A 12,854-nucleotide genomic window follows, 5' to 3' on the forward strand; every position below is an offset into this window, starting at 1 on the left:
TATATTTATAAATATTAAACAATTATAAACAGGTGAATAAGATGTATATAACAAATGCAGTGGATATCTCCAATGTTAAGTGATGAGGTATAAACCGTCTACTGTGTATTAACTCTGCAGTAAGTATGCTTATATATCTATATATATATAAATAAAAATTACATGTCTTTTAAGACTGATTTCATCATTTTTTAAAACCAAGTATACAACTCTGACTTTGTTTCCTCATAGTGGAATATGCAGTGCTTCACATTATAGGCCTGTCTAGTCCACAACCTTGTACCTGTGTGAAGAGTAGCTGTTAACATGAGTGTCATGTCTGGAGAGACAGTCAAGACAAAGCTAAAAAGGAGTTCTGCAGATGTCCCTGAATCTGTGAAAAGTTTTTGCTAAATTAAAAGGATGAAGCCATRTTTTTCAGCCTTAGAGTAGTGAGAAGCTAGAAACTACCTTGCAGAAACTGCTACAGAAGAGACATCACGTCTCAGTATCACCCCTGAAATAAGAGAAATGTGATTGTTTTTTAAGGTTGGGGCAGTATTGTCCTTCCTTTGGAAAGAACTAACAAACAAACAAAAAAAAAACCAAAACAAAACAAAACAAAAAACTTTCACTTAGAATATTTTTAAAGATAAAAAAGGTTACTTTAATTTTTATCATTGATTTGAAGGCAAGTAAACAATCTGTCTCCAGGGCTTAAGACTTCTAAAATGAAAGAAGAATATTTCATTGTTCTCCATTTCGCCTCAAATATTCAAATTTAGCTTAGTATCTTAGTCACTGGGGAGTCCGTGAAGTTGGGTTTGAAAGCAGCAGCGTGCACAAAACAAGTGATGCCTTCCAGCTTTTCTGCTAATCAAGTTGAAAATGATCACAGCGACTCAGCTAATTGTATTAATTTATTTCTTCTTTAGACAGAATGGGGAAACAAAATAGCAAGCTGGCCCCTGAAGTGATGGAGGATCTGGTGAAGAGCACGGAGTTCAATGAACATGAGCTAAAACAGTGGTACAAAGGATTTCTAAAGGACTGTCCGAGTGGTAGGCTGAACCTTGAGGAATTTCAGCAGCTCTACGTAAAGGTAAGTCAGTTATTAAGTTCTTATTCTTTGACCACAGAAAACATAACAAAGACAAAACAAAAACAAAAATATAGTTAAGGGCTATTGTTCATTCAGGTTAAACAGTACTTTCAGTAGGGGGAGCAGTGGTGAATACAAGGGTATAAATGAGAAGTGCTACATTAGTCAGACCAGTAATTTGTGTAGCTTACCAGATGTTTAGGAAGAAAGCTGTAAATTACTCACAGAAAATTTACTTTCTTCGCTCTGTAACGTATGGATATCTTTCACCTTCAAAAAGAGGCCCCAGTCCTGTTTAATAACTGGGCTGTATCCTATGTGACACCACTGGATTATAAACCATGTGCTTGTTGGAGCTACTCATATAAAAGTCTGTTCTTCTGATTTCAACGACGCTCTTGGGTTGGTGAGTTTTCATGGCAGTGTGTCCCGCAGACAAGATTTTGCATTGTGTTTGAAGGAATTCCTCTATAAGTTTTAAATGTTGCCTTTCATTTTTCTCTACTAGGTCCTTATCCTTGTTGTATATAAAAGGAAAACCAGGCTGCTTGGTTTATTTTCTTTTTCTTTTTCATTATCAAATGCAATGAAATCTTTTCCTTACATTTAGTATGTATTTATGCTGTAAAAACAAGAGCATGGGGGCAGCATAGGAAATACATTCATGTTACAAAGATAATTATATTTTAATTCGGAATGGAGTGTCTGCCTAAAGGTCAGAGACTTCAAAGTAATTTTAATTAGGAAAAATATTGGATGGCAATGATGAATAGTAGGATCAGAACAATTCATAAATACAATGTGAGGCTGAATAAAAATAAAAGGCCTTTAAAATGTAAGTAGTTAATATTGAGCGCACTGACAATTTCTGCAGACAGATGGAACTGTCTCTTCCCTTAGTTGAATAATACAATCCTTTCCTGAATTTYTTGAACGCCTTGAACCAGCTCTCTCTGTAAATTATTACCCACTCCCATTTTTCTTCTAATGGATAGTCTAACAAAAACTACTAACTGCAGCTTACATAAATAAACTTCTGTCTTCATATTTTAAATTTTATGGTTCAAGATGTTGCCTCACAATCCTATTCTTAAAGACTGACTTTGTAATTACTGTTGTTTTAAGATGAAAGATTTTCTTTCTGCCTTCAAGTATTGTGCTTTTTATTGACTGATAATTTATAGCTTCCATTTTAAAAAATACTTGGTGTACATCCACCATGATTAGGCATCTAATTCTCTTATGTATTTCTGAGGAAAGTAAATGGGCTTTACAAAATATGGATTTCTAGCAAAGTGCATCAAGTGTTTAGCTCTATAGAAATCATTACTTTCTTTTTGGTATATTACAATAAAGAAACTAATATGTTTTAAATGATTTTGTGTGTTTTGAGGAAAGATATATTCTGAAAATAGCTCAGAGTTGTAAGGACTTTCTCCTTCAAAAGAGTGTTTGAATTTATAGATAATTCACAAGATACTTTACCCTTGGAAGAAATAGCAGAGATTCGATACCATGATACCATGTTTACAAAATGGTGGTACAGAATATAAAATAAAGAGCATAGCAGTATTTTAATCTGAGCAGTATTTTAATCTGAAAATGTAGAGACAGCACCATAGTCTGGCTGAGGTGGAATATCTGACTTTTAGTTCTATGCTCATGCACGCACTCTCTCTCTTTTTTTTTTAATGCACTTCAAATAAGATTCTCTCCTTTGCTTCAGTAGTTAAGCTTTTAAAGATCTGCTGTCATATGTTTAGCCTAGTCCATTGTATTTGTATATATATAGCATCTGTATACAGGCTGAAATACTAATTTTGCAGAAGTGAAATACCATCAGCCTTAGTGAGTCCAGAGCTTTACTTCTGCATATAAAGAAATACTTGTAAAATGACCCTTAGCTCGCCGAGAAATGAGCAGCCTGAGTGTCAGTGGTGGTGGCAGGCTCTCCTGTGCAGGACATTCTGCTTGTACCGGCTGCTGCCTGCAGGCAAAATCCCAGGTGCAAAATACAATCTTTGCAGGAGAAGCCACCAGCTTCCCACCAGTCCCAAGTCATTATTGTTAGATTTAAAGCATTTTGATTCTTTGAAAGGAATATTCAGGGTAAAAATTAAAACCTGTGTTGATTTCTCTGTGTGATCTTACAGTTGAGAGAGATGACATTTTATCTGGTGTCTGGACTGGATTTTATCCAAGAAGACTCCCAAATATATATATATATTAGGAAAAGAAATTATAGGACTTATTTTCAGTTATGAGTTACATTTTCTGTAGATGATGTTATGTCTTTGCTCATGAGAGTTATGTGGTGCACTTTCACATGCAATGATGAAAGGGTGTAGGTGGTCTGACTAAGCTCTAAAGAAGGATCTTATTTTACTCATACCGAGTAGAAAATATCCTCAGCTTTAAGAGCAAAAAATATATGTATTTTTTGGTTTTAACAAAAATGGACTACCAATTTTACTAGGCTTTCAGATTTGCAGAAATTACTTAATTCAAATTTTGTAGAAGCTGAAAACCTGATGGCAAAAATACTTATTGAATGAAGTATGGTTTCATCATTGTCAGTTATTTTTATTTTTTAGTTGCTATTTCATTGAGAGATGTATCAGTAGTTTAATGGGCAAGTCTTAAGTATTTGTCTATGGGAATGCATCTACATTAACATTTTAGGTTATATCAGGAGCGTTATTTTGAGGTGAATTTTCCAATTATCTCCACTGTTCTTCTGTCACCATTGTGGTATGATCTTGCTGCACATGACATGCCTTTTTTTTGAGAAATTTAACTAAAAGATGTGTTCTGGAGTCACACCATATGTATTACTGTATAAAATGCCTCCTAATAGATGCTTAGTCTATGGGACCCAGCTCGAGCAAGTCTGAAGTAAAGTATCGAGAACATATATGATTAGATGTTAGGTCCTCAGCACTAATGTACTTACTGGTTTACATGTAGACTATACTGAATAGAAGGGGGAATTACTCTAGCGTGGCTTGGAAGTTCTAGCTTTGCTATTGAAGTTCCCATTATGAGCATAGCTATGCAATGCTTAAAATAAATAGCAGTTATACAAATGGACTCTGYAGAAAAATTGTTTGCAGCACTTCTAGTAAAAGTGCCTATAAAAATATTTAATCAAGAATACTTCTTTTAAATAGACAGCGACTAGGAGGAAATCTACCTTAAACTGTAGCATATTTAGCATTCTTTGTAATCTAATGAGTTTGGTAAAAATATTGCTACTTTTTTGGTTGTATAGATTCTTGGAGAGGATACAGAATCTGTGGCCAGCTGTTAAAGTTTGTGTTTGCTTCCACAGTCCTGAATGAGGTGAATACTTGAACAATTTTTAAGTACTTTACTGGCAAACTACTACAAATCCAGATCCTCAAATGCTGCAATACTGAATTAACTGCCCCAACAGTCTGTACAGAGCATGAGAGAGGTYGGAATTTATATATACCATTTGAGAAAGCTAAAAATCAAGCCAGCACATTGTTCACAAATCTGCCAGTGCAAACCCRTAAGACTCAATTCTCAAGACAGGATTTTTTTATTAAATTCTACCTTCCTCCAGGGTGTAAGCATCTGTACTCACATGGGAATTGCATCCTGGAAATCTGTCCTGCAGAAAACTCCCTAGGACATTGGAAATAAAATTAAAATCAAGTGACCAGACTCCTTTTTCTCTCTCTCGTAGGTTAAAAAAAAAAAAAAAAAAAAAAAAAAAGGGATGAGGATGAGGTAAATGCTTAATTTTTACCACAGAGATTTAAGCACTCCTCCAGCTGTAGGAAACTGGGACTCAGTTACTATGTTACGTGAAGTCGGCCTGTGCACTGCTCACCTTCTGCCTGTGATAAGGCAGGCCCTTCTGGGCTGCTGGCAACATCCCGATTAACCTCTCTGTCTATGGGAAATAGTGATTAGTCTGGAACCTGCAGTTTCTGTCTCCACAGAGAGTGTCCTACCTATCAAGCTACAACCATGCTTGCTTTTTTGCATTTCTCTTCTTYCTGTCCTAAGCAGTCTTTAATTCTTTTGTCTAAAGTAAAACAGCATTAGCATAGTGGGTAGAGAGCTGAAGAAAAGTCATTTTTAAAAGCCCCATTAAAATAAAATATATCAGTAAGACATTCTGGATTATTCCTGTCATTCTTTAGGGTTTATTTCATTCTAGAGGGCCAAATGTATTTTGCTTTAGCGTTTTTGAATTTGCTGGGTTTAGATGAATAAGCCCTAGAGTATATAAGCATGCATAATCAGTACTAATGTTCACAGGAATTATATGTGTTTATTAAGTGGAAAATAGGCTTCTATAATGTGATACTCCTTGGAACTGGGTCACTGAACATGAGAAGCATATCCTCTGCATTAATAATAGAAGCAAGCACCAATGGTCCTTTAACTGGAAGAGTAGGGTTGGGATTCATCATGATATAATGCTAGTATTAAATAAAGTGAGCTGCTTTGTGAATTTGTTGTACATCTATTATTTAGCTATATTTTTGGTTTTTAAAGATAAAATTGAACTGAAAAAATATAGTAATGTAATTTGATTAATTGCAATCAAATGATTTGTCGTATTTTTGGCTTCTATCTCACATTTCCTGTCTTGAAGGGAATTGATTTCTAGTCCCTCATTTTAATGAGTGCAAAACAAAAGAATCTCAAAAAATCTATTGAAATTTAAGTGGGTATATTTGTGGCATCTTTTTCTCTATCCAGAATTTCAAGACAGACTACCATCCTTTCAAAGATGACACGGAGCTCCTCAAAGCGTTAGATTAGACTTGCATTTCAAGCTTTCCGTGGATGTGAAGAAATGGGATTCCAGCACAGCACAGCTGTGTTTACAGACAGCCCTAACATAGATGCAGTTACAGTGGTAAAACTGCTTTTTCTGGGTTCATTTCTTTTCACTGGATGAGCTGGAAGAGCTAAGCTGGTCTTACAAACACACTTTAACCACTTAAGTTCTCCCTGTATTAGGAGTACTTTTTAAGTGTATTATACCAATACTGTTGCATTGCTAAAGAACTGTGACCTGCTTAGAAATCAGGCAGATTATCAAAAATACTTGTATATCTATTCTTACAATGGATTTTCACTGATGCTGTTGCTACCTTCCAGAAGATCACATCTGGGCTGCTTGCAGTCCTGCTGGACAACAGGGCAGTATGTTTGATGGATATACCACCTAATACTGACTGCAACAGAGAAAACATTAAATTTATTTCTTTATTTGTAAATATAACTCTAAAAATCCTTGAAAAAAAATAATAGTAAAAACAAAAAATTAATAGCTTTGTTATTGAACCTTTTGCTTCGATGTGGCATAATAAAACTACTGTTACATTGGAGCCAACTAGAAATGTTATTGGATGCAAAGAAGTAAAGCAAAGAACAGCTGTGGTACAGAGATATTGCAGTGTAGCTCTATAAGAAGTAGCATGTAAATAAACAGACGATAATGTCTAGAATGACATAATAGTAACATTATTATCATCAGTGAGAGTTTTGCTTTGAGGGAATTTGTAGAACCATCTGCTGGGTGAAGATCCCTAATGTATTTCCCAAGCTGTAACTCAAAATCTACACATTTGATGCAATTACAGTAAAATAACAAGAAATAAGTTCTCATAAAGAGAAAAAAAACCTTTCACCTGAACTGAAAATTCCCATGAAAGGAAAATTAATATAACCGAATCTGAAGGGGAGAGTGTAAAGTGCTGATGAAAAGCAAATATGCTTGCACTCCACCATTATYATAGGAGAGTGCTTTTCAGGCTGAAGTGTGTATTTAGTGCTGCAAAGCTGTATTAGAAGTGGGTTCTGATAAACTCCAGAAAAGAAAGAGATCACAATTGCTTTTCATTCAGAATGTAGTTAAAAAATGGCATGGTCTTGTTGCCTCTGTGTCTTTTGTGCAAACTGCTTTTGCCATTATTCCTCCTCTTCCTCCTTGGACACATGAACAGGCAGGTGCTGTGCCAAAATCTAGGCCTACTAGAAAACCACGTAAGAAGCTTATTATATATTTCAAATGGCAGCCAGAACTATGCAGTAAGAACTTTGACAAAGGGCCTGAACGCTCTTTACATGTAAAACCAGCATAAAACAAAACCTGAAGGCAGTGTTAACTTTGAAGCTGATTTTAAGTGTTAACTTTGAAGCTGATTTTAAGTGTTAACTTTGAAGCTGATTTTAAATGCTTCAGGAAAAAGGGTGACACTTGTAACAGCCACTTCTGCTGCATTTCTTTCTGTACACTGAACCTAGGAAGTATTATAGCTGGACTAAATATCATGTAATAGAATATCTTTTAAAATTTGTCAGTAGTATCCAGAGCTCTAAAGATTAAGAACTGTACTGAAAAAAAAATCAACAAATTAACATAAATTCTCATTTAAATTGCGAAGTAATTTGAAAATAATAATTTTCAGAAAAGGACTAGCATACTAAGTAGTGAACTTCCCTGAAAGTATGTCATAAATCACAACATAGGAGGAAGTTGATTTAGATTGAAATCCTAGTCTCATTGAAACCCATGGGAGTTTTCATTCCTGATCCTTATTTAAGAACTTGGAACTGCACTGAGCTCCTGAAATTGTTTATCATCATGAGACCTATGTCCTGGGAAATCTGGTGTAAATTCCATAGAAATCCTGCAAAGTGGATCTGGAATCTGGAGAGCTCCTCTCTTGAAGTGTAAAGAATATACACATGGCTAACTGTCGCTTAATGGTGGTAGTTACTTGGGATCTCAAATTTATGGCTAGAGAGTGGTGAGAATAATGATCCCAAAGTTACAAGACAAGAAGTTTTAGAGGCAAAGAAGAATGAAGCTTTTTTTTTTTTTTTTTTTTTTTTTTTTTTTTTTTTTGGTAATAGCTAGTGGCTAAAACATACTTGCTTCTGTTGTGGATATGGTCTATATCCTCCAGAGGATCTCTGGAGAATCTAAATCTAGCAAATAAAGAAGTTCTACATTTCTAAGAGATGAAATCTAAATAGTGGCTTGTGGAGCATCCRGACTTGTGGAATGACTCTTCCCACTGCTTGAACAGCTCAGTCACATATGCTGGCACCCTTTCCATGAGAGAAAGGTGTGGTGGTCACATGGATCCATCAAACAGTCTTGACTGCCCAAAGACAACTTCAAGGCTTAGAGAGTCAATGGATGTGCAAGGATGTGAAGGTTTAGTCAAACGTTCTGATTCCCACTAAGCGTTGAACTGTTCTGTAATACAGTGCTTGCGTGTGGTTCCTCTGAACTATCAGGGCCAAAGCACTGAATCCGTCTTTGCTGGTAAAAGCAAGATGACCCAGCCTGAAATGCTTAAAATCTCATTGGGTATATGCATGCCCTAGTTTTCAACTTACACTGATTACAGGAGCCAGGCTGGGTAAATTCTTCAACAAAAACATGCTAGTTAGCTTTGTTGGTTTTTTGGTTTTTATTTTAACAGGAAGCTTGCCAGTTCCAAAAACTGTTAYGCAATTTTTTAAGGGACCTTGCTACTTTACAGCTCACCTTTGCTCTGTGTTAGATCCCTCAGAGAAATCACAATGGTGAATTTGGGATGCTGTAATTATTTCTACAGTGAAGCACTGGTTTCATACAGTTACGATTTCCATGAAGGGTAATACAGGAGTGGTGCAGCCTGGAAGGAGAGAGATGTTGACACAGTGTCAGAGAATTYGGGGAAGCACCGTCAGTCCCATAATTGTTACGGAGTTCAGGTCTGCTACTTCTCTTGTAYTGATATTTATTTTACCACTCTCACAGTAGTCCTTGCAGCAGTTACCAAGGCTGATCAGTGGTTCAGTCTCTTCCCAGCCTGTTGCAAAAGTCAGGTGTTCTGCACATCTTTCTTCCTGAAACTCTTTATGTACTAGCTCGCTTCTTATCATGTCAGAGGTTTGCTTTCTTAAGAGATGTTATGTGGGCTGCTGCCTCCCGCAGACCCCGCGACCCGGGATCCCTGCTGCCCGGCCGCCGGAGCCAGCCCGGTGCTCCGGGACCCCGGGTCGCCCTCTCCTGGGCCGATGGACACGGCTGCTGCTCTCCCGTTTGCAGGGCCAGCCAGGAGCGAGGCTGCGTGTGCATCACACGCGCTCACGCCAGAATAGGGGAAAATACCRACACTCGCCCCCAGCAGCGGCTGCGCGGGCGCGTGGGCACCACGACCCGCGTGGACCCTCCTGTCACTGTCACGCTACAAGATCCCCTTTACCCGCGTCTGGCCCAGGTGCTGGTCTGGATCCGCTCGCTCCTGTCTCCCCAGTGCTGGCGCCCGGCCCTGGCGGCGCTTACACAGCACACAGAAAGATCGTTAAGAAGGGATTTAATGAGAAGACAGATGACAGTGACCAGGCGCAGGTCTTGGTCGGACAAGTGTACCGACCCACAGCTGCTCACAGGCGACCAGCCCCTCTGATACCCCTCCTCTCTGTTCCCCTCCTTGTTCACCCCACTCCCGTTCCCCCAAATGTTCCTTAGAAAGATTTGTATAGTCCATACATACATACAGAATGGTTTGGGAAGGTGTTTCTTTAAACTGCTGGCATCATACACACACATTACAGTATTACAGTCATGGCCAGACTTTAATCAAATATCTACATGTGATCTACACTGTAGATCTGCAGCCTGCAGTTAARCTGTGATGACTTCTTAGTGGAAACCTGTGTTTTAGATCTTCGGTAACTAATTAGGAAAATTGGATCCATTCTAAAATTATTCTAAAGGCTAGTARAAGTGCACCTTTTTATTTGAGCCAAAGTGACCTGAGGTCTTTGGGGGACTTTAGCTTGTCACATTTCTTAAAGTATCAACACTTCTGTTTGTTTAAAATATAAAAAAAATTATTTGGTATTGCCCAGTTCCTAAAGGAGCTTTAAAACCAGGGCATTTTGTTTCGGTACTGGAGTAAATAAATACTGTGAAATGCAAAGTATTTCATTTCAAAACACAGAAATGTTTTTCTCTAGTATCAAAGTCTGTTTCCAATATCTCATTTGTACACAAGACCTGGGGCTGAAAACAGCTTTCTTGTTTCGTAAGAGGCAAGTGGGAACTTGGAGTTCTGAGCTGGGCCCTGTTTACCCCAATACAGTATCTCTGACTCCATAGCTTAATTTACTAAACGTTCCCCTCCTTGCTCCCCAGTGAACTAAGCAATTTTTTAGCAAATTAAATTATCTTAAGTGATATGTACTGCCAGAGCTTCCTGGATGGATAGTTGTGATTTGCTGTAGCTGCATATGAATGCTCCAAAGTGAAAGGAGCCCAGTTACTCTGGAATAGCTTTTACACCCGTTCGTTGCGTCTCAGCTTGCTCCACACCCTTCGCATGCCTTACTGCTTGCAGTGTGAGGTGTGCAAGTCAGTTCCTTCAGGTAGACGATGTCAGCAGTAAATGAGTAGCCAGCGTGAGSAGGAGAGGAAATGACTGAAAGCCTGGAAGTGTTTCTCTGGGAGGGCAGAAGAAGGGAGCGAGTATGCAAAACTTTGTGCTTTGTTTGTGCCACTTTGACATGGCAAATTGCTATTACCAGAGTAACGCACGCTGCTGTGTGTACCCATAGCTATGTGGGTAATGAAATGTTAGCTATGTTTACAGGGGTCTGTGGTAGGAAGAGACATCTAGGAGCTTGCTTAATTATCAGTTTAAATGCTTTTTATCACCATGTAGATGTTAGTTGAGATTCCAGTCAGGTTTCTACTAATCATAGTCTGAACGTTTCCAGTACCTTGGGATATCAACCTTATTTTTCTTCAGTGAGAGTAAATTTCCATCTTTTCATTTTTAATTAAAGCTTATAGGAATTGCCTTTTTTCACTGACAAATCTAAACCTACTGATTGCTGAGTTGACATGACTTACCACTGCCTGGCATAAGATTTAGCTGTCTTAATTGTACATTCAGTCAAAAACAAACCAACACAAGAATAATATGGTTTGAAAGATAAAGCAGTCAGTGCAGGGAAATTCAGACCACAGGAAAATTTTGCCATATTTCTAGAATACTTATGAAACATTTTCAGGAAGAGGCTGGTGTGAAATCCACCTCTGTATGAAGTTGTGAAGTCTGGCTGTCTGGTTGTACTAATAGCCCAGAGCTGAACGCATAGCTTTAACTATAAATTCCCTGTAGGTCCAGAAAAGCAGTAGTATAAGCAAAAGTGTAAATCAACAAGATCAACACCACAGTTCACCTCAAAGAGAGCATCAAAGTCCGTTTGGGATTAGTTCAATGCTAGTAAAAAAACAAACAAACAAACAAACAAAAAAAAGCTAGTGAAAAAACCAAACCAAACCAAACCAAAAAAAAATTATTAACTCATTAATTGCACAGTGAGATATTATGTGGACATTGTCAGCAGTTTTCAACAGAAGTGTATTCAACTACCAAATTATTTCTAGATGCCTGTATCCCCTTTCTTTTGTGAGCATATATCCCAAAGTTACTATTACTCCTTATTAGGAATCATACACCTGTATGCATACTCATGACCCTTTAGAGCTTTCTTTGAATGATACTCACTACCTGCTCCTCCCTCTTAAACTGATCAGGCTAGGAGAGTTGAAATGCTTCTCTTCTTGGCTATCACTTCTGCCTTGTTTTTCAGGCTGTTCTTTGCAGCTGAAGCTCTTCACTACCTATCCTGGCTGATTTTATTATTTTTTTTTTTAACTTTTAGTAGTCTTTAGTTCCTTTAGTATTACTTTTCTTTCTTGAATAAGGTGAATTTGTCAAGAGAGAGTATGAAGAAATATCTGTTCTCTATTTTTGGAGTTTCAGAGGATACTTTACTCCTCTAAGGTCTGAAACTCAAGGTCTAAATACTATCAAATCTTGTATAAGTAATACARAAATCAAGGTGTAATTCTTATTTATGGTAATGTGTGTTTTAAAGTGTTTCATGAAGTGAAGGAAGTTGGCTATGTGTGACTGATGTAAACCATTGCAGCCTTGCCCATGCAGGGCRTATTTGCCTGGCCAAAGTGCCATACAAACATGGCTACACTTTCACGTACCCAGCTTAGATGCCTCTTCATCACACTGCAGAACTCATAGCAAATCCTTATAAACACCAAACAACTGGATGTCTTGTTACCTTAAGCCAAGTCGATTAGTTTACTGGGACTCAACTTAGGGAAAGATGGTTTGAGATATAAAAAAGATCCCAGGAAACATGAATTTTAGTTACGTGATTACTGTCTTGTGCTAATAGCAAATACCTAAAAAAAAAAGATGAAAGATAAGGGGCAGTCCTTGAGTTTGYTTTCATATTTGGAGGGTCTAGGTACTGTACTTCTTATGTCCATGTTGACTAGACCTGTGTCCCTCTTCTAATACCTTTTTGGCGTACTGGAAGCACTTCAAATTGTGTTGATGTTTATTAATGTGGCAATTACAGTGCCTAATTTTATAATATGTGCCAGTGCAGATAATTAGGTAATTAAGCCATGTAAATGAAATGATGCAGTTATCTAAGAGTGGAACAGTTAAAATAGGAAATTGTACAGTAACAAACCTTGCAAGGCACCACAGGTAAAGCCTACAGATGACTTCAGAAGACTTCTTTGTTCCTAGCGTGGTTCTCTTTTCATCAGCCTAAACTGCAGCCAGCTACTGCTCAGCCAGCTGCTAAACATGGGTAGCTGGAAGGTGACGCTCTTTGGCTGTGGTCCCGGTGGAATGTGGATGCCCTCAGACCTTCCAGACTCTCCCTACCCCCACACAAGCGG

At 37.8% G+C, this 12,854-nt stretch overlaps 1 protein-coding gene across 1 annotated transcript in view; it reads left to right on the forward strand.

Annotated features, from left to right (window-relative positions):
• The first annotated feature begins 914 nt into the window (after positions 1 to 914).
• The window catches only part of VSNL1 (visinin like 1), a 53,821-nt gene continuing 41,881 nt past the window's right edge, over positions 915 to 12,854 (forward strand). Inside the window, exon 1 of the mRNA XM_085313142.1 lies at positions 915 to 1,081. Coding sequence (XP_085169268.1) covers positions 920 to 1,081 — 162 coding nt within the window. The 5' untranslated portion in view covers positions 915 to 919. The remainder of the gene's footprint in view (positions 1,082 to 12,854) is intronic.

Source organism: Rhea americana, unplaced genomic scaffold (genome assembly GCF_003343005.1).
Source record: "Rhea americana isolate MKP2758 unplaced genomic scaffold, rheAme1 scaffold_379, whole genome shotgun sequence".
Classification (NCBI taxonomy): Eukaryota; Metazoa; Chordata; class Aves; order Rheiformes; family Rheidae; genus Rhea; species Rhea americana.